The sequence below is a fragment of the Bemisia tabaci genome, chromosome 3, assembly GCF_918797505.1.
Source record: "Bemisia tabaci chromosome 3, PGI_BMITA_v3".
Taxonomy (NCBI): Eukaryota; Metazoa; Arthropoda; class Insecta; order Hemiptera; family Aleyrodidae; genus Bemisia; species Bemisia tabaci.
Genome location: NC_092795.1, coordinates 3400059 through 3419316, shown reverse-complemented (window position 1 = coordinate 3419316; position 19258 = coordinate 3400059). Strand labels below are relative to the sequence as shown.

General features: G+C 38.2%; 1 protein-coding gene and 1 long non-coding RNA gene across 4 annotated transcripts in view; one reads left to right on the top strand and one right to left on the bottom strand.

The window, feature by feature from the left end:
* Nucleotides 1–19258, bottom strand: part of Cow (Proteoglycan Cow) — a 190331-nt gene that overhangs the window by 5521 nt on the left and 165552 nt on the right. For 2 of the 3 annotated variants that reach the window (XM_019060483.2, XM_072297667.1), the window contains exons 3-10: nt 8872–9124; nt 7173–7321; nt 6168–6388; nt 4670–4883; nt 3886–4048; nt 2499–2596; nt 1115–1252; nt 12–192 (exon numbers count right to left, since the gene is read on the bottom strand). In XM_019060483.2, the coding sequence (XP_018916028.2) occupies nt 47–192; nt 1115–1252; nt 2499–2596; nt 3886–4048; nt 4670–4883; nt 6168–6388; nt 7173–7321; nt 8872–9124 (1382 nt within the window). In that variant the 3' untranslated portion in view covers nt 12–46. The remainder of the gene's footprint in view (nt 1–11; nt 193–1114; nt 1253–2498; nt 2597–3885; nt 4049–4669; nt 4884–6167; nt 6389–7172; nt 7322–8871; nt 9125–19258) is intronic. The other variant, XM_019060484.2, reaches the window with a different exon arrangement.
* The window catches only part of LOC109043843 (uncharacterized), a 71364-nt gene continuing 69016 nt past the window's right edge, over nt 16911–19258 (top strand). The window contains exon 1 of the long non-coding RNA XR_011899425.1: nt 16911–18083. This is a non-coding gene — a long non-coding RNA (uncharacterized lncRNA). The remainder of the gene's footprint in view (nt 18084–19258) is intronic.

Here is a 19258-nt window from a genome sequence, read left to right as displayed (position 1 = left end):
AGGTTACTTACATTGAAATGACCTAAAAAATTTGCTGATGATGCGCTTAAAAGTCAAGCGGCTGATCTGCGCTCCCCTCTAGACTTTGGTCTGTGTCATCATCATCGTCATCGTCATCATCCTCTGCACTACTATTATTGTTCAACGAGTCAGAAACTTTGCTTTTTGACCCATTCAGTCCAAGTATGGTTTCTGGAAGCAGACATGCTTTTTTCAATGAAACTAATACAACGAACGTAATTGGACGTCAAAAGTTATATAGGTGTTTAGGCAAAATAGAATATTGATTTTCTAAGTCTGTATAGCTGGCTGCAGAGCCACATGAAGAGAAATATGGATATCATCAATACTTTAAGCTTTCTAACCCCCTAAATTTTCATTTTTTGTCACAGTTCGTTCTACCATCCTGCTGGTTTGATTTCCATGATTTTGGCAGCTATGGACGGGTGGCAGTACCTAGACGAGCCCTCTTTATTCTGATTTTGGAAATATTACCCAAGTCTTTTTCCATTACGTGATAAAATTGTGAACTGTCCCATTGAAATAATGTAAACGTTTATTCTTCGTCACAGTTCCTTCCAAAATCCATGATTTTTGTGTGTTTGATATTAGAAGGAACTTTCTGCTGAAACTAAAGAACAAAGAGGGATCCACATTTTTATTTACACGAAAGGGTACAGAGACTTCCTGACCCTGCAACCTGCCCAATCATGTGAAGTGGGAGAACCCCCGCGAGAATAGGGAAAAACAGGGAATAACTCTGAACAGGGGACAAAACAGGAGAATCCTGTTCAAAATAAAACGTTTTAGCGCTGAATTAATCCAATTTTTTGGATAGGAGGTTTTAAATTATGTTTATTTTTTCTTTTTTTAAGTTGTCACAGGGAAGTGATCATGAATTTTGGTTGAAAGAGGGAGAATGTTTATTGAATTTGGGGGAAGGATTGGAACTTTTTGCACACCTGCTAAAACATTGAAATTAGTGAGGGGAGGTAGAAGAAGAAAAATTCTGACATGGATAACATTCAAAATTGAGAAACTAGGTAAAATTTAAAAATTGGCTCTTTGTACTATTAAAAATGACTTAGAATACAGAAAAAAACAAACAACTCACCACACTCTGGTTTCCCTCTGATACGAGAATTGGGTGCCTCAACACCATGCTTATCAACACACCAACACATACCAGTTGCGGAATGACATTGCGTTGGGGTGTAGTATCCTTCATCATCGCAGGATGGCATGTAGGATCCTGTAAAAACAAATGCAAAGAAGCGATTAAAATTAGAGTAATCAATAGCCAAAGTCGAATCTGAACTACTCTCTAAAGGCACAGGCACTGCGGGCGCCTAAAAATAACCCTGTTTCAATTTTTATCCACCATGAATTAAACTTGCCCGTAAAATATACAGTAAAAAAATTCCTGCATTAACCATCACCGTAATTTTTGGCCAAGAAGAGTTGAGAAGTCCACACAGCTTATCTACTCGCTTCATGCACAAGGCACAGGTCTAGGTAGTCATCTGGTTGAATCAAATATATTTGGCAGGCCGATGATAAATTCACTTTAAAACTGTATGATGATTGACCTATATAATGACCTATGTTGACCTATATAATGACCTATGTTGACCTATATAATGACCTATGCTATGACATATATTGGCTGAAAATCTGAAAAATTATTGTTCGAAAAAGTTTTATTCAATTTAATGGAAATATAATGAAATTAGTTGAAAAATGTCCTTTACTTCCAAAACAAAAGGCTCGGAAAACGGGAAGAAATTGAAATCTACAACAATTTTTTTTCTGGCTGGATTGAAGAATCCGAGGTTCCCTTTTTAAAGGACATTACTTGCTACTGGCCTATAATTTATAAGTTGTGAGCAATCCAGTGTTTTTGACACATAAATATATGCCTAAAGAGAATCTACAGTTGTATCATAATCCAACAATTTCGAACCCCGAGCGTTCAGGTAAAATCATTTAATATCCTTTTCAGAAAATTACTTTTTCGTAACTGGATACTTCAAACTATCAAGATGTCAGTTTGTTTTCACTTGTTTGGGTCAAGCAAAAAAAAGAAAAAAACGAAAAACAATCCTCAGACCGGTGGCACCAATGCTTCATTTTTTTACTTATAGCACTGAAGCTTTCCCTCTGATGACCAGTCACATCTACTCATCTACACAAATCGATAGTTGCAGTATCAGGATTAGTGCTGTTAAGTTTGAATCTCTGCTTTAAGTTATGCTAGGGGCGTGAAATGACCATTGTCCCATAATTGACTGACTTAACAACTTTTTTAACTTGGCATCTTAAAAAGAGAGTAATTTTTTAACACGCCACAGGAACACACATTCCTTCTTAAAATTATAAATAATAATAAAATTACTACTTTAAATAAAGTGTTTCATTCCAGATTCCTCTAGTTTCGTATCTTAAAATTAAGCAAGACTCTTGAGTAATTAGCATTCTAATGGGAATGAATAACTAACCAAGCAGCTGAGTTGAGATTCTCCTCCGCACTGCTGCGCATGGTCGTTCTGTTTTTTCGAAACACCGGCACCATTCTTTTGGATTGATGAAGATATCTCTGGAAAGGTACATGAGCATTTAAGTATTAATAAGGTACCATTTATAACTAATTAAACAACCATTTACAATTAGTTTCACAAGCACTTGTGCTAACAATGGAGAATTTGCATGCAAATGTTTGATTGCTTCATCTGAAAGTGCTTAGAGAGCTGATTTCTTAGTATTTTTTATATTTTTCTTTCTGATATGGGAAATAGTATAAAAATAGATTTAAAAGTGAGAAAATACACCGCTTAGTGACGTTATCTGGCAGCAATTCCCATTTAAACACATGTATTTTAGCAGATTAGATAATTTTGTCATATCTTCTCTTATAATTATTCGATTCATGAACCAAGGGTATTCTCCTGCTCAGTTCACTCAGTAGTTTCCACTTAAACTCGAACTTCATCAAATTTCAGACACCTGCAAATTCTCTAATGGCTCTATCCTACGGATTCCATTTATTTTCTGCCCAAGTAAAGCAGAACAGCGATCCTGATAAAAAAAAATTTCATCTTTTTTTCCCCCCATTCACTTCTTGGCGGCTTTAACAAGGTAAGTTGCAGTATGGGTAATGTACCAGGATAAGCGTACGGTACAAAGGCACAAGGTGAGGTAAGTTTCATTTTCAGCCCCTGAGAATTAATGATTTTCCTATCCTACAGTATGCCATTCACCTAGGGAAATCTTGAAATTTTATCTTGTACAGTGGTCTTATTTTTTTTTCTTTTTACACTTGGATCCTCAATTAGACTGCTCTTTTTGATGCCGAGGCTAAATTTCTAAAACAAGCTGCGCTGAAATAACTGAGTTTTTTTTGGTAGTGTGTCAATAATTTTTTGCAATTTATTCTTCTTGAAGTTTTTTGAAACAACAAAGAAATCAAATTTTTTAAGGGTTAAAAACAGAGGCTTAATTGTTTAAGGTTGACTGAACGATGGAGAGTAAAAAGAAAATAACTAGGATCAACTCAAGGTGAAGAACCTGCTCGCTGATTGTTGAAATTGATAGACAAAGAAGACATAAGGAGTACGAAGCGATCCTATTGATGAAAATGGGTGGTTCTTATGGACTAAATAAATGGTTTCTCCAGGGTTGCTATTGGTTAGGTTACCTACCTAGTCTATTACCGACCTCCTTTTTCCATTGCAACCACCCGCCTACACCGATAGGATCCCGCTATATCCTTTTTGCTTTCTTTGTCTATAAATTTCCACAATCGGTCCGCTGGAGTTACAAAAACACATTAGATTCTGAAACTCAGTATGACTTGAGATAATGCAGTCCTGAGGAGCATTCATTTACCTGTCAATATCACACTCATTCAAGAAGGGTTTGATACAATGTTCGTTTTCATCATGTTCCAAATCATAAAGTTCCTGGAGAGAGAGAAGAGAGTCGGCATCCGTGTCCAGATGCTGGAACATCCATTTCACTTCAAGTTTGCACCCGGATGGGAAGTAAGCATCTGCAAAAATATGTCAAGGAAAATTGGTTGATGATGATATGCAAGTGATTCCATTTTGGCACTCAACATTTTTCGGTTACCATTGTTGTGCTGCAGAAAATGATAATCGTATCATTTTTTGGAAGAACCACAATTAGTTTTCCAGAAATCAATTTACGCTGTTAATGCTGCAATGAAGATGAGTTTGGTGTCACCAAACTTTTTGCACCGCTTTATGGCAAAGAGAAAAATACCTGCGTCACACTATCAAAACACTCCCATCAAAATGTGGAGGTCCAGATGCGCGCGCAGCAGCTTCTTCTTCAAAAGCGTGCAGCCCGCACGCTTTTGAAGAGTTAGTCAGCTCTGATTGGATCCTTTATTTCTTCGTCACAGAAACGGACATACGCAGAGCACTGACCTTGACGTTTTGATGGAACGCTTTGATAGTGTGACACAGGCACAAAAGTAATTCGGCAGGTAAAAAACTTTAAAATTGTCATGGGTCTTGAGCTACAGCTTAATGGTAACAATTTCATTGTTTAAGGGTGATTGTATTTCTCGCATGAGATTTCAAGCTTTTAAAATTACCTCACCTCTTCAGAGAAATACATTTTAGGAGGAGGTTAAAATACTACTTACTACTGCTCTTGTTGCGGAAGCGCCTCCTTTTTGAATCTGCCATGATAACAGAGAACCAATCGAGAAGCCGGTTGCCCATTGTTTGTTGTGCTGATGGTGAGCATTCTTTGTAATGATTCAGAGAGTTATGGCTTGGTTTATCCAGAACATCATTGTACCCTCTCATTTTTTGTTTGTCTTCCGAGTATGGAATTTTCGTTGAGCCAAAGTTTATCTAGAAAATTCAAGAACAGTCAACAAAAATCAAAAGGTGGAATTTGAATATTTTTACTTCTGAAGATGAATTACTGAGAGGTTCCACTTCATAGAAATAAAAAAAAAACCTGGATTACAATTCAAATATTTTAAGAAATCAAAAGATTATTGACGCCCAATGAGAGATTCTTATCTGCCGGTAACCACAATTGTCATGACAATTGGCCCAGTAGATCTATAGGAATTATACATAAGCTCTTTGACTCTCCAAATTTTCATTTTTTGTCATAGTTCGTTCATAGATCCTCTGGGCCTATTTCCATGATTTATGCGGTTATCCGCGGGTAATAGTCTGCATATGGATGTATTGCTGTCAAACGGAACTAAGCGTCATAGGGGGAGGAAGGTAACCGGGCGTCGGGCTCATTCCGTCCTATCCTCGCAATGCTTTTTCATGGCGCTTAGTTCCGTTTGACAGGACGCGCTATCCGGCATTCTAGATTCCTCAAAAGGAACTCAAATTGGCGCTCAGTTTTGTTTGACAGAAATACGTCCACATGAGGCTATGAGCTGGCGCTTTCATTACAGTTTCAAAAAATGACCAATATTTTATGACATTACGTGAGGAAGAAGTAAATTTTCCACTTTAAACAATGTAAAGTCATTTTTTGTCAGGGTAGACTCTCTAGACCTGCTGAGCTGATTTTTATGATTTTTACAGCTATTGACAAAAGATATCCTTTGGATGAGCCTACTATCTTTAAATTTTTGAAAATGCGACCTAAAGAATTAGTGATGGGGCACTAGACAAGGTATCAACTCAAGCACTCCTTCACATATTTTCACTTCAAAATTTTACGTGAAAAATGATTCATGAAACGGGAAGTTAGGAAACCAATTTTTAGAGGAGATATGAGACTTCATAACTAACATCAGTAAATGGCAAAAATATATGTGACGTCATTTGCATGATCCGTGTACCGTTTGAGTAGCGTTGAGAGTACATGTTAAAATCTTGCTAAAGATTGGATTTTGAACTTTCCTGTTGCATGCATGGTTTTCAAGGTGAAATTTTGAAGACAAAACATACGATCTTGTGCTTTCATTTAACTTTGTCTTGCGGTGTATTTTCACTTTTTGATTCTTCGAAGATAGGCGAATTTATTACCGAATGGAATTCTTAATGAAATCGAAAATTGAAAGGATTGAATTTGTTTGGAGAATCTTGACAACAGTGTTTAACCCCCAAATACCTCTCCAAAATTATGTTAGACCTGAGTTCAGAATGAGGAATAAGATTTACCTTGTTCAAATTGTTGTCGTGCTTTGTATACTTGATGTATTTGTAATGCTTGTTCTCGTACTTGAAATCTTGCGGTATGAAGGAATATTTGTCGGCAAAAAGTTGATTTGACGTTACTTTCTTGATATTGTTGTCAACATCCTTAATTTTTGAGTACTTCGATTTTAGGTTACCCAATCGTTCATTTCGTTTCTGTTTCTTCCATGAATGATCGCCACCTGCTACATAACAGTTTCAATAATGAATAAACATAAAAAACCATTCAACGCTGAAATCATTTTGGAATTCAGAGTTGAAAACTCGACTTTTGATTGTTGCAGGGTTTTTCCCTTGGTTTCGGTTAGTCACTATACTGAAATGATCGTTTTATTTTCAATTTTACTTAAAAATATATCTATTGGTATACTAACACCTCTTTCCAGTTTACTCTATAAAAATTCTTCAGAAATTCTAAGGAGACAGAATTACCTATCCAAAAATGGAATTTGTTATTGACTAATCATGGTGCATAAATTTTCATTCTGAATGAACATATGCTGTAATTTTGAGATAAAAAGTAAAATCAGTGCTATTGTTTTAGAAAAAAAATATTCGATGTCTCAATGCTTGATACCTTTTACAGAGGGTTCACCTCAAACCTTTACTTTTGCCTTATTTTAATGATTGACTTTTTACCTTATTGTAATGATTGACTTTTTACCTTATTGTAATGATTGACTTATGAGATGGACAAGATTTAGCCAAATTAATGTTGACAAAACCAAAACAAAAAAACTTTTTCCATAGTCTTCACCATTCTCCTTCTTTTTGAGGAATAATAGGGATTGTAGTTTTCCACCAATATTAAGGAATATTTCTGGCTCAACCATAAAAGTACCTATGCACATGGAGGTAATAATGACACATGTGTTGTTTCTGAAGAAGAGCTAGAAATAGTGGTTCCTAGGTAAAACTTTAACAATAGAGAGACTAAGAAAAAGAAAAAACAAGAAACAAAAAACTGACTTTTGCAAGGACAAAATCCATGGCACATTATAGCTACAGTAGACTGATGGATGCAATTGTGGTAGTCCAAGCGGCAAATGGAGCTGTAAGTCTTGTTGTCAGTGCCACAAATGAAAGCTGGAGTTATTACTGGGCAGGGTGCGCAACGCCTGAAAACAAGACGAATATTTTTCATAATAGATTTGAGATAATCATCTAGATGTATTATCAAAACATAATTTATGCAGAATACCGACCTCAAAACTCAAAAATCACACAGTATTCTTGCAAAGCTGCGAATTCGAACTTAGTAGGTAATTTTTAACATGGAAACTAACTATCAATACAGTATGATTATTTTGGGGAATAATCTTCGCCCAGAAAATGAAAAGCTTACACACTTAGAGGGAACAACATTTTTTACGGCATACTGATCGAATGTAAAGAAATTTTCGACGTGATGAAGCACGGTGGTAGATGGAGGGAATGGGGCATTTGACAGGAAAAACCTCCATATCAAGAACAGAGGGAAACATTTGACAGGCATGCAATCTATGATCTCAGATATATTTTCCGACTCCTGAATCTGGAAAATTACCTTGGTTTTTCTACATCAAGTACCTACAGATTTTCCAGAAAATTAAAGTTTCCCTGAAAAGCTCGATTTCAGGGAAAATCGGATTTTCAGGAAAAGACCAAACAGATTCAGATCATTCTCGGAATCTGCGATAAAAACTACCCGGTCACACTTACCAACTTTTCGGCAGCTACCAACCTGCTGACCAGTGTTAATATCCATTATAGGCACTAATATATTAAAAAATTGAGAGAGAAGTAAAAAAAAGTAATCGTTGGAAGAAGAATGCTACCATGCGGAGGAAAATCAACGTGTGAACCTTCAAACGTTTCCAAATTCCCTTTGAAAAATTACGACTTCCAGACAAAATATGAATATTTTTCTCAATTTCTCAGCGAATTTTGTTCAAAATTTGATCTATAGTTTCTGAAAATGTCAAGAAAAAATATGCTTAACTTTCTTTTAAAAAAAAAGATACATTTAGGGCTGCAACAAAATTTAGAAAATGAAATTTCCTGACATTTCCCCGACACATTTGAGTAAAATCCCCTGACAATTGAAGATACCTATGCCAAAAATACACGATTTGAAATAGTTCTCAGGTGGTTGTTCTAAACGACAAATGTATTCTAAAAAGCTAATAAAGGTGAATGAACAATTGGATTGCATGTTGCAATAAGGAACCACAAGAATTCCAATGTTGTTAAGATTGTGCAACTTTTTAACCTTGCAACTATAGACAAATCATCTAATTAAAATTTATCTTTACCCCCCCCCCCCCCCTCCCTCTAATAAACTATAAATTCAAGACGAAAATTACTTTTGGAAATTTAACTTTTAGCATAATGTCAGGGATTTTATTACAAAGATTGTAAGATGCACAATCTTAGCAACATTGGAATCGTCTTGGTTCCTTTTTTGCAAAATGCAATGCAATTCTTCCCTGACACTTCCGTCATTTTCCCTCCCTGACATTTCAAAATTCCCTGACATTTCCCGGTATTCCCTGATTGTGGCAAGCCACAGTCAAGGCACAGTCAGGGTTCTCACAAAATTACAATATTGTGAGAAAAAATGTGGCAATATTTGGTTGCTCATGCGGCGTTTTTCCTGAGGAGAGAGAATAGGATAAAGAGGACTTACGGTGTGACGACGTCGCGGTTGTCAGTGTCGTCACTTTCGTCGTTGTCGGAATTGTAGAAAATGTCGTCGTCATCCTCGGAGCCTTTCTTGTGTTTCAGCTTGTTCTTGGCCTCGTCGGCGAGGATCTTGGATTTCGGGATAACGATGTCCCCGTTCCTGTGGAGCTCCTTCTTGCTCACGCAGACGGCCGTCAGAGCGTCCTCTAACAGGCAGATCTCCCGCTTCTTGCAGTGCAGTGGCTGACACAAATCACCTGTAACACATCACAGAAGAATTGTTAAGTCACAGACCGAGAACAACATCATCAAGATTTCAGAGAAAAGTACATATCCCCACCTTCCGGCCCAAGTATCTCAGCTCGAATTTTATTTTTTTCAAGGAAAACAAATCAAAACCGTTCTTTGAAGTTTTTCACAGAGTTTTCTTTGCACGGAGCAGAAAAACCTCGGAAAATTTCAACAATTCAAGTTGAATAGTTACCCATTTATAAAATAAAGCATGACAGGAAGTCTGCAACGTCGCAAAGCGATATACGTGGTTTACTAGTTTCACCGTCGATTTATCGTGTATTGTTTTAACTTTTTGCCGAGGAAATAAAAAATTGTCGATCACAAGCGCTATGAGGTATCAGAGCAGGGCATGTCAAAAGCGCCAAAACTGTAACTTAACTTTACTCGTCAAATTTAACCTAGACCAGACGATGAGAGTGATTCTGACCATGTATTCAAAATTTGTGTTTACATCAGTCGTTATTGACTTTTACTGTTTCAAATCGGTCTTAAGCAGATTGGCGCTTGTGAGTGTGACACTTTGGCCCGAAATTAACGATTATGTAGCATATATACTCTTGAACCATCGTTTCCTGTCGACAATTTTTTTTTTTTTTTTTTTTTGAAGAAACGTTGTTATATTATCTTTTTTAACTTAAACTTAACGATACCAAAATGGCGCTTTGTTCACTCAAAAAAAAACTGATGTTAAGTTAAAACCGCACGGATTAAAAAAAAAAAAAAAAAAAAAAAAAAAAAAAAAAAAAGTTGACAAGAAACGATGCTTGAAGTCAAAATAATATTACAATTTTTTTTTTTTTTTTTTTTCAGTGCATCTTTCAGTCTCTTTTTCAGATATCAGTCTGAGCCGCGAAAGTTGGTTCAACAGTGAGCATTCGCACTTTTACGAATTTTTAGAAAACCGCAAGTGACTGCTATTTTGCGAAGTGTGCCAATCATAATGGAGGAAAAAGTTTTTAAGGTGGAAGGGCAAGATTTCAAAAACAGGGGGCGAATTTTCTTGGATTTCACAATTTCCTCTTTTTCCTGACGCTTTCAGGTTTCCGGACATTCCGACTTTTAAAAGTGCTTAGTGAACGACACGCAATAATAATTGTTACAGGGTGATCCAGGGTTAAACGGCCAGACTGCAGGAGCTGAAACACCCCCAAATCCCCTCTCTAGATTGAGATCTCGATTTTTTTAGATCATTTATGAATTCAGAGCATGAAACTAGAAGTACAGGAGAACACAAATTTTCGTGAGATTTGGTTCACAACCGTTGCCAAAATTCAGGAAAAACTATTTATTTTCCGAAATTTTGGGGGAGCCGTAGCTCCGACTGGGGGCACTTTTGGGGAAAAACTTTATACAACAAAACGTTTCATTTTGACCCATAGAACACACTCCTGCAGTCTGGTCGTTTGGGATCGTCTGGATCACCCTGTACATGAATGCGATGCCGTGGGGTTTACATGTTCGTCGTTTCGAAGGAGCTTCTTGCGCATACCTCGCATACATGTTTTGAATACTCTGACTCTAAAGGCTTTGTCTAAAGTCTGATTGGGTATACCTATACAGCTTATATTCGCTCCTTGTCTAAAGATCCATTCCCTGACTTTCCCCTGTCCCGATGTCATTACCAGACGATTCCCGAGTTTCCAGACTTGTAGACTCCATGTGAATAGTTTACCGGATGATATTAAACAGCATCCGTACGAACATACGGCGTTTTCACTTAGCACCGACGACGCAAGGCGACCGTTCGTCTTGACAAAAGTTCGAGGGAGCTACGCTACCGCACTAAGGAAAAACGCCGCATGAAAATTCGAGAGTTGCCAAAGTTTTTCCGAACAGAGAAGGGGTTATTTTGGAGTCATGAATAGTTCCTCTTCACTGGAAAAAAGTAGCTTGGATCTAGACTCCAGACTTTTGAAAACATCGACAAGAAAAAATAATATTCGTTCAATCGGATTTTTGCTTACATCAAAAGGAAATCAGCTTAAATTAAGAGGCCTCGCTCCTCGATTCAAGGAAAAATCCGATTGAATCAAGAGTATTTTTTCTTGTCAATGTTATTAAGAGTCTGGACTCTAGATACAAGCTACTAATTTTTCCAGTGTTGAAATTTCAGATAATTCAGAGCAAGGGTGTCTACTAAAACTGGCTGACAAAAATGAAGTGCTTTTTACGTACTTTTTCGGCACCTTTCCAAAAAACTAAGTACCTCTTAAGCAAATAAATTCAGTGGTTTTTCGATACCTTGAAAAACCGAAAATCGAAAAATGTCGAAATTCACACGCAAATCGCGAGCAATATGACGTAGCCAAGAAATTCGAAGTTCACCGATGGCCATGAGGATCACCCTGTCTGCACAATCGCAATCTAGGGGGAAATACGGCACTATTTTTCAGGCTGCTTTAAAAAACACGTGGCATGAAACAAAAAATCCCGGACACTTATAGCGAATTCCCGTGCTTTTTTAGGGCTGCCCCAGAATTTCGAAAATGAAATTCACTGACATTTCCCCGATTGCCCTGACACATTTTAGTGAAATTCCCTGACAATTGTAGATATGACAGAATTGACAGACGGTTAAGAAGACAAAATTGAGAATAGTTTTCAGGCAAAATGTGTCGTTAAAAACCTCAAACTAATCCTAGAAAGCAATTAAAGGTGATTCGACAAACTTTCCCTGACAGTCTCAGGTTTTTCCTGATTTTTTTTTAAATTCCCTGACATTTCCCAGTATTCTCTGACTAGGGCAACCCTGTTTTCCAGTGCTTCCGGACCGCTTTAAAATAATTAGTACCATTCCCGGACTTTCCGGGCCAGTAGACACCCCTAGAGGCGGATCCAGGAATTTGGCAACACCGGATTTCCTCCATTTAGACCTATGCTAAATAATCGATTCTTGTCGGAGCTTTTGGCCCCTCCAAGAATCCATACATTTCCATAGGTTTAAATGGAGGAAATCCGGTGTTGCCAAGTTGCTGGATCCGCCAATGGACACCCCGAGATCTGATGACGAAGAATATTCACTTGAAAAATTGGAAGAAAAATACTCACAGAGATTTTCTCTGAAAACGCACATTTTATCAAGAGAAATTTGGCAACGTCCGAAGGCTAATAGGGCGTTTTTCCTTAGGACGGGAGAAGGGATAGGTGGCCAGGAAGTCGACGAGGCGCTGGAAACTGTCAAAATCCTGGGTGCACAAGCACAAGCACACGAGCTCCAAGTTGGGCATTGTATAATGGGGTGTCGCGGGGGAACAAGACGTCAAAAAGGCAGACCCGGACAAAGGCGGAACGGGGAACGTTAGAATCGAAGTTTGCGGGGAGTTGGGTTATTGGGCAACTTCAACTTCGACTCCGGGTGCGGGTGCCATTCCGACGCGCGGAACCACATAAAGCACTCGTCGCGGGCCGCAACTTCGTGTTCCTATCACTTAATTTATGGCGCCCCGAGGTGAGGTTGCCGCATCCTCCCAGGCTAGCTTTAAGCTTCCGGGATTCGCAACTTTTTTCTTCCGACTTCACCCACTCCATGACCGTCAAAAGTTCCGGGAATCCTTTCAGATTTTTTCAAAAGTTCCGAAAAATGCAAAAGATCCGGAGTAGAGTTGCTACAGAATTTAGAAGATGAAATTTCCTGACATTTTCCTGATTTCCCTGACACATTTTGGTGAAATTCCCTGACAATTGAATATACGCCAGGTGATTACCAAGACATTATTAGAAATAGTTTTAAGGCAGAATTTGTTGTTCAAAACGTCGAATCCATTCCAGACAGCAAATAATGGTCTCCCCACAATTTTTCCCTGACATTTTCGTCATTTTCCCTGATATTTCCCCGTTTTCCCTGACATTTCCCTGACTTCTTGAAATTCCCTGACATTTCCCGGTATTCCCTGACAGTGGCAACCCTGCCGGAACATTTCGGAAATTTCAAAAGTTCTGGGGAAAATTTAGGAAAATCTCAAAATTTCCGGAATTCTGAACTAGTTCCCGAACTGGGAGCACTATAAAGGTTTACCTCAAGTTTCCAACCCTTCATTGTTTATTCGTGACTCATGCATCTGATTTCATCCAGTTTTCAATTTTTCCACGATTTTCAATTTTTCGTGCATTTTTCAGTTCTTACAAACTTAGGATTGCCATAATTTCTTCATCTTCAAACTCCCTGATGTTCGCTTCTCCTTGGCTCTAAAATTTTCTAATTCTCTGATTTTCCCTGACCCTCGAACTTTTTTTAATTTTTACTTTATTTTTTTGATTTTTTTTTTAAAGACGCTAACTTTTGCTAAACGCTGGGCAAAAACTCCTTGTTGAGGGATCAAATTATGAAAAAGGGATTCAGTAGCTGGTTGAAAGATGACAAGCCTACAGAATGACAAGCTCGGGTAAACAGTTGGAAGATCAGTGATATGTTTCAAAGACAAGCAGATGTGTCAGAAATTCCCTGACTTTTCGCAAAGTCCTCGACTTTCCCGGTTTTCCGGACCACCGGCAACCCCGTGATTCGGGCAATTTTGGAGTTTTTAAATTTTTAAACATCCCTCATTTTTTTTCTTTTTTTTCATGTTTCCATTGGTGTATCTTGTATTCTTTCAATTTATATGGTATTTCTATTTATTATTATTAAAATGCAAACTTATCTCTCTCCAATCATCCATAATTTAAGCTCCGATGATCCAAAAGTAATTACCGAAAATTTTAAAGCTATTTAAGCGAGTAAATTTACAAATTTACGGTGAATTCCTAATTACCGACGCAAATAGCCTAGTTGCTGGTCGTTGTAATAAATTATCTAAAATGAACTATCTTGTGAACCCAACTCTCAATTTTGATTAATTTATCAAGGTCCAAAAACTCATTTTAATTAAGAAGACCTTCTGAGAATACGCGGCATTTCATCGTTAATTACAGTATATAGGAGGTACCTTCAACCGTAACCGCGATTTAATTTCGATATCGACACAGTTTTGACAGGCTCACTCAGCCCTCACATGACCGAGTCGTCGACCACGATATGTTATTGTCCTCGTCATCATTTTATGCGCGCCCTCCCGGTATGAATAAATGCTGCGTAATGGACGTAGGTGTCAAAAGAGGGTTGAAAGCGCTCTTCACCCTCTCCCCTGCATCGAGCGTGGACTCCTCAATAAATAACCCTTTCGGCCTATTCCCAACTAAATCGATGTCCACTTAGTCATTTTTGACACTTTCGCGGACCCCGTTCCGAAAACAGGGACCAACTTCCACAATAAAAATGTTTCGCGGGGCTGCCACAAAATTTAGAAAATTAAATTCCCTGGTGTTTCCTTGCCACATTTTAGTGAAATTCCCTGAAAATATAAATTGAAGATTTGATAGATCAAGAAGACATACTTGAAAATAGTTATCAGGCAAAATTTGTTTTTCAAAACCTCAAACCCATTCTAGAAAGCAAATAAAGGTGATTTGACAAACTTGCCCTGCATTTTCGTCATTTTCCCTGACATTTCCAGGTTTTCCCAGACTTTTTCCTGTTCTCCCGGTATTCCCTGACTGTGGCAACCCTGGTTCCGACAAACTATTTATTTTAAAGTTATGCTATGAATATTTTCGCTTAGAATTTTCAGGTATTTTAAATCGAAAGGCGAATAAAATTCTCTGGAAAATTGAAAGAAAAATATTCATGAAGTTCCCTGAAAGCTCTTGTTTCATAGACGGAAATTTGGCGACACCTGACGGCTCATACGTTGTTCTTTCTGAGCAGGGGGATATTCCCGACTGCAACTTGGCCGATGATTGATCGTCCGATTCAATTCCGCGTTCCGCATGTAATAAAATACACTAGAATTAAAAAAAAAAAAAAAAAAAAAAAAAAAAAAAAAACCAATGGCCCCGAATATGGTGGGATCTTGGAAGGGCTCAAACGCATCCTTGCGCTTTTCTTTTGATTCGGGATCCGGATCCGGGAACGAAAAGAAATGAATAATCGTTCCGTCACGGAAACTTGAAGCTGCTGCGCACAGAGCCGAGGCGTATTTATCGAATGTTTCTTTTAATTTATGAGTCGTTTCGTTCAGTTTAGTCTCCGAGTTGGCTGAATGCATTGCTAAGATGTGCTCGCTACTTGTGAGATTGTACTCGCTGCGTGTGAGATTGAGCTCTGTGTCGTCCTTTTTCCTTTGGAAATATCAATACCGAACAACTCTGCGAGTTGAGTCAACATCATTTTCATGGGCCGCGCCTGCCAGACGACGCGCAAACGGCGATTCAATCAAAATGTTTCTCTGGGACACTCCCACAATTCCCGTCATTAAAATGTGTAAAATCAGTTCCCTTCATAGGTACTCAAAGACATTATTCATGTTACATTTTACGTCAAACCGTGAGGGTACAATATAAAGATTGTGGAAGAACGTAAAATCACTTGTCGAGTACCTCAAAGTGGCCACCCAGCGCAAAGCTCTTTCGAGCTCTGCTAATCAGCCGTATAAACTTGAATTCGTCTGCCAGGCTAGCACTAGCTTTAAATATATCCGTAAAATACGCTTGTACGAGATAAAGATTGTGTAACATCTTAATGGCACATTTTACGCGCTTCAAAGTATCCTCCAAAGTGACGTTTGGCAACGTCTGAAAGTTCGCGGGGCAGTTTCGCGGAGCAACCAGGCACCAACTCAACGGTGGCGGTAACGGAGGTGGATAGCTCATCTGGCCGACATAATTATTACAAGGCCCCTAATTCACCCCCCTTCCCCCCCGGGGGGGGGGGGGGGATCCTCTCCGTCCAATCCAGGCAGCGGTCCAGTCCCTTCCTCGACTTGCTAAAAGGTTGCATTTCATTCAGGTTTGCGGTTTTTTCGCCGCGCTTGACTTTAGCTCGTCTTCGCGACAAAGATTGCCAGATTTTGCAATACAAGTAAATGTAGATCAGGGTTGCCACAGGATTTAGAAGATGAAATTCCCTGACAATTCCCTGATTTCCCTGACATATTTTGGTGCAATTCCCTGACAATTGAAAATGTGACAGATGGTTAAGAAGGCATAATTGAAAATAGTTTCCAGGCAAAATTCCTCGTTCAAAATCTCAAACCCATTCTAGAAAGCAAATGAAGGTGATTTAACAAATTTTCCCTCACATTTACGCCATTTTCGTCATTTTCTCTGACATTTTCCGGCTTTCCCTGGCTGTGGCAACCCTGGTATATATTTTACATGTGTTCAAGTGAGGGAAAAAGCTGATTTTTCAGCACTATCTGGCAACTATGCTTTGCGACGAGGATGATGGTGCTTTAAACTCTGCTAAACGCGCTTTGAACTCTTTCCGAAGCAAGGTGAATAAAACCAAGGGTGTCACCACCGCGATGGATGACATCAAAAACCAGACTTTTCAAAGGGCGATATCTCGGTTAATATTGAACGTAGCAAGTTGCTGTTTGGACGGATCTTATTATTTTTAGCTGATCTACTACAAGGATCATGTATAAAACCACGATTTTGTGACCAACGCGACTGACCTATTTACCGCGAAGTACAGAATATTTTCCCCCGAAATTTTCAGACGATTTTGCACGCACTTTAATCTAAATATCGGTAATTTTAAAGGAAAAATATGCATGGATGTCGTAAAAAATACAATCTTTAAAAATGGAAACTTGGTAACTCGAATTTTAATGCGGCGTTCTTCCTTAGCACGGCAGAATTCAAGCCGAGGCCATTACAATCAAGAAATGCCTTGAAGGAGGAGTGGATTCTAGATTTTTCCTATGTGATTTATGTTGTTTTTGAGTCATTTAAACACTTGAATTCATATGTGATGCACCCGTGGCAAGGGTTCGTGACGACCCACAATTACGCAAAAGAGGGAGGCACGCTTGTAATGAAAAAATTTTTCGGGGGGGGGGGGGTGGAGGTAAGTGACATCTAGGACAAAGGGAGAAGGAGAGGTCAAAGGTCGGGAAAAATGGGTTACGTTATTCATGGACGAACCCTCACTACTTTTCAGCAAAAAAAGGAAAGTTGTGAAAAGTGAGAGATGAATTAATCCGGGAAATCCAGGTACCCTCATTAATTATTGTAATAATTGGACGTATTTCTATCAAACGGAACTATGTGCATTATGACGTGAGCCCTGTTATGGACATATTCGTATGGGTCTCAGGGCTAATGTCTTAATGCACATAGTTCCGTTTGATAGAAATACATCCAATTAGTTTTCAGTTCAATGAAGACATTTTCTTTTGTGTGCTTGCACTGACCTTTCACCTGGGAAACCCGAAATGTAGGGATATTTTGGAAATCGAAGCCACTCTTTTGTTTTCGAGAAGAACGAGGAAAAAGTTGGAGACCTCGAAGGCTCGGAACTTTCGGTACTTTGGTCAGTCGAAGTCGCGCAGCCGTAGGGGTTGAGCTTGAGCTCAACCCCTAGGAGGATAATCTAATCGGAAGTATATTTTATCGGAAATAAATTCATCTCGGGACCGCGTGTGATAGTCGTGTGCTTCAAGTGTATTACCATCAGTGTAGTTTCGTATTCGGTACTTTAGTTTCGTGTTCGGTACTTTAGTTTCGTGTTCGGTACTTTATTTTCGTGTTCGGTACTTTATTTTCGTGTTCGGTACTTTATTTTCGTGTTCGGTACTTTACTATTAAAATTTTTCTCTGTGAATTATTCCGTGAATATAGAAGGTGCAGTGAATAGTTGAGCAGCCTTACTTTCCGAAAGTTTTCTATCCGCCGAAAGTTTTCGTCAGCGAGCCTCTACTTTTTCTGTCCAGAGTAATAGTTTGCCGTGTTTTACAATAAGTGGAAGTAGTATTTGTCACTCGTGTCGGTTGTCATCGTGCGAATTTTCGGTAGTGTCTTTTCATCGATATTTATGTGAAATTTGATTTGAGGATATAGTTTCGGAAGTCATTTTGCTCACGTATATTCCTCAGCGTTGATTCGGTAAGTCGCTTGATGTCATCAACAAAATGTTTTTTTTTTTTTTTTTTTTTTTTTTTTTTTTTTTCTTTTTTTACGAGAGAAGTGTGGTACATTTGATATCGATGACTTAAGTGTGAAACCACGTATTTCCAGTAAAATTTATTCTACCATTTTATTTTTTCGAGGAAAATCAAGTCGACGGTTGGGCTTGATATCTTTACAGAACACTGGAGAAAAAACCACATTGCATTTAGAGTCCAGACTCTTGAAAACATTGACAAGAAAAAATACTCTTGATTCAATCGGATTTTTGCTTAAATCAAAACGAAATCCGCTTAAATTAAGAGGCTTGGTTTTTAATTTAAGTTACCTAGATTCTGACTGAATCAAGAGTACTTTTTCTTGTTGATGTTTTTTTAAGAGTCTGGACTCTAGATCCAATGTGTTTTTTTTTCCCGTGAATATTTTGCTAAAAGAGAGGAAAAATCGAGGTAGTTTTCAAGGAATAAGTTGACTAGTTTTACCAAGAAAAAATAAAGTGTAACAGGAGGTCCGGGACGTCGCAGACGGAGATAGGTGGTTTCGCACTTCGGCCATCGATTTATAATTTGAGAATCCCTGTGGGCGATAATCTTTTGATTTTCTCGAGATTTTTTTCACAATCAGTGGAGTTATTGAGGTATTCTGCGTATTGAAATGTGTTGCAATTTTTTGCATTTGCGAAGTATCTAACTTCTTCATAAATCGATGGCCAAAGTGGAAAATCATGCATTTCTATTGTGGTGTCATAAAATTTCCACCTTTATTTTATTTTTTCGAAGAGAAACAAGCAAACTTGATAGCTTGAAATTTATACAAAGTATTCTGCAAACATTGAAAAAAAATCACGGAAGTTTTAAAGAAATTAGGTAGACCAGTTCCCCCGAGAAAAAATGAAGTATGACAGAAAATCTATTGAGTAGCAGACGGAAACGCGTGTTTCTACACTTAAGGTGATTCGATGGACGCGATACTTTGTGTCAGAACGGCATGCGATATATCGCATCAATTGGTTCCATTTTTTCAGCTACTCGTCATTTTTCTCCAATTTTGAGATTGCGATTCTGTTGTCAAGAGACCAAAGCACTCACTTACCAATTTTAACAAAGAAATTCAACGTGCTAAAGGCGTGGTTTTTTTAGAGAGAAAACATCGCA